The 1,364-nt window shown below is 51.8% G+C and overlaps 1 protein-coding gene across 1 annotated transcript in view; it reads right to left on the reverse strand.

The window, feature by feature from the left end:
• The window catches only part of LOC104291554 (transmembrane protein 45B-like), a 3,289-nt gene extending 2,821 nt beyond the window's left edge, over positions 1-468 (reverse strand). Inside the window, 3 exon segments of the mRNA XM_009890803.1 lie at position 1; positions 4-27; positions 258-468. The exon segment at position 1 is cut by the window's left edge and continues 176 nt beyond it. Of these exon segments, the coding sequence (XP_009889105.1) occupies position 1; positions 4-27; positions 258-444 (212 nt within the window). The 5' untranslated portion in view covers positions 445-468.
• Positions 469-1,364: the final 896 nt, after the last annotated feature.

Here is a 1,364-nt window from a genome sequence, read left to right on the forward strand (position 1 = left end):
CAGGAATGAACTGCTCGACCAATATCCCTGGGCAGAGAGCAGAAAGGACAAGCTTGTGGGAAACCTTTCTTTGCAACGGTGAAATCGTATTTGCCCAGAGGAACACTAGCAAGGTCCCATCACAGAGCGTGCCACCAGCGCGTCCCCAAGCCCTCCCGCACCCGTTTCCCACTACAAACGGCCCCAGCTCTCATGGGAGAGAGCGGCTGCAGGGCCAAGAGATGTTAGAGCAGAGACTCATCATCATCATCTCTTACCTGCCAGAGCAAAGAAAGCTTTGACCGCCCCTTCAAAGACTTCCGCGCGCTGGACACCATAGCTTGGCTGGCTCTCAGCGTTGGCTTTCCGCCTGAGGTATTTCAGGGGGTACCGCACAGACCACCAGAGACCAAAAATGAAGAAGAAGGTGCCCCGGAGGGCGCTGCCGAGGAAACTCGTTGGCATCGGGCTCGCTTGCTGGACCTGCAAGGACAAACAGTGCCTGGGGACCCACTCAGACTGTCCCCAAGAGAGATGTTGGGCTGCTCACTTGCTCAGCTTCCTCGGGGAGCTGCATCCCAACAGAGCGGGTGTGCACGGCTTTGCCAATCAGCTGTAAACAAATAGTCCCAGAGATGTGACACCACCTTGGGAAAGCTGCCCCCTTGGGCCACTGTAGATGTATGTGTACATATATATGTGCGGTTGCACGCAGGGCAACCGCCAGGACTTCATCACGGCAGAGGAAAAAACGCATCAGTGCCCAAGAAAGTACTAACAGCTACATGCTATTAGGGGAGGAACCATAACAAAGTTTTTGCTAGTAAAAAGCAACATGATAATTATTTCCTCAGAACATAAACTCCCTCCAAACTAGATAATTACCAGGGCATGAATCCCTAGCTCCAGCCAGTCAAGGCTTTGCCGGGCTGCGCAACAGGAGGAGGCGGCAACCCAGGAACCATCACCATTTCCAAAAGGAGCCTCATGCATATTCCCCACAACCTTTGTGTCGCACACAAGCGGTGATTTGATGCAAGGAAAAGAGATTTCATCTCCAGTAGGAAGGCATGAAAATTGCCTTTGCGCTAAGCCAGACCAACGCCACCAAGTACCAGCAAGGATGGAGAGGAGCAATGTTACGGCAGTGCAATCGTCTGCCACGTGCAAAGTTATATCCTGCAAAGTATTTCGGCCCATACTCAAACTGTTGGAAAAAAAAAAACCCAAAACAGAACTGCAAGCTCAGAAGGGAATAAGTCACGATCTAAATGCTTGCAGCGGCGAGCTTCTGATGTTACCTTGGGATGGTCTTGTTTCCTCCAGCAAGACCTCTCTCCTTGCTCTCTGTGTGCATCTTCCACCTAAGGAGGTCTCTCTCTTTC

The sequence above is a fragment of the Charadrius vociferus genome, unplaced genomic scaffold (genome assembly GCF_000708025.1).
Source record: "Charadrius vociferus isolate BGI_N301 unplaced genomic scaffold, ASM70802v2 scaffold858, whole genome shotgun sequence".
NCBI classification, from domain to species: domain Eukaryota; kingdom Metazoa; phylum Chordata; class Aves; order Charadriiformes; family Charadriidae; genus Charadrius; species Charadrius vociferus.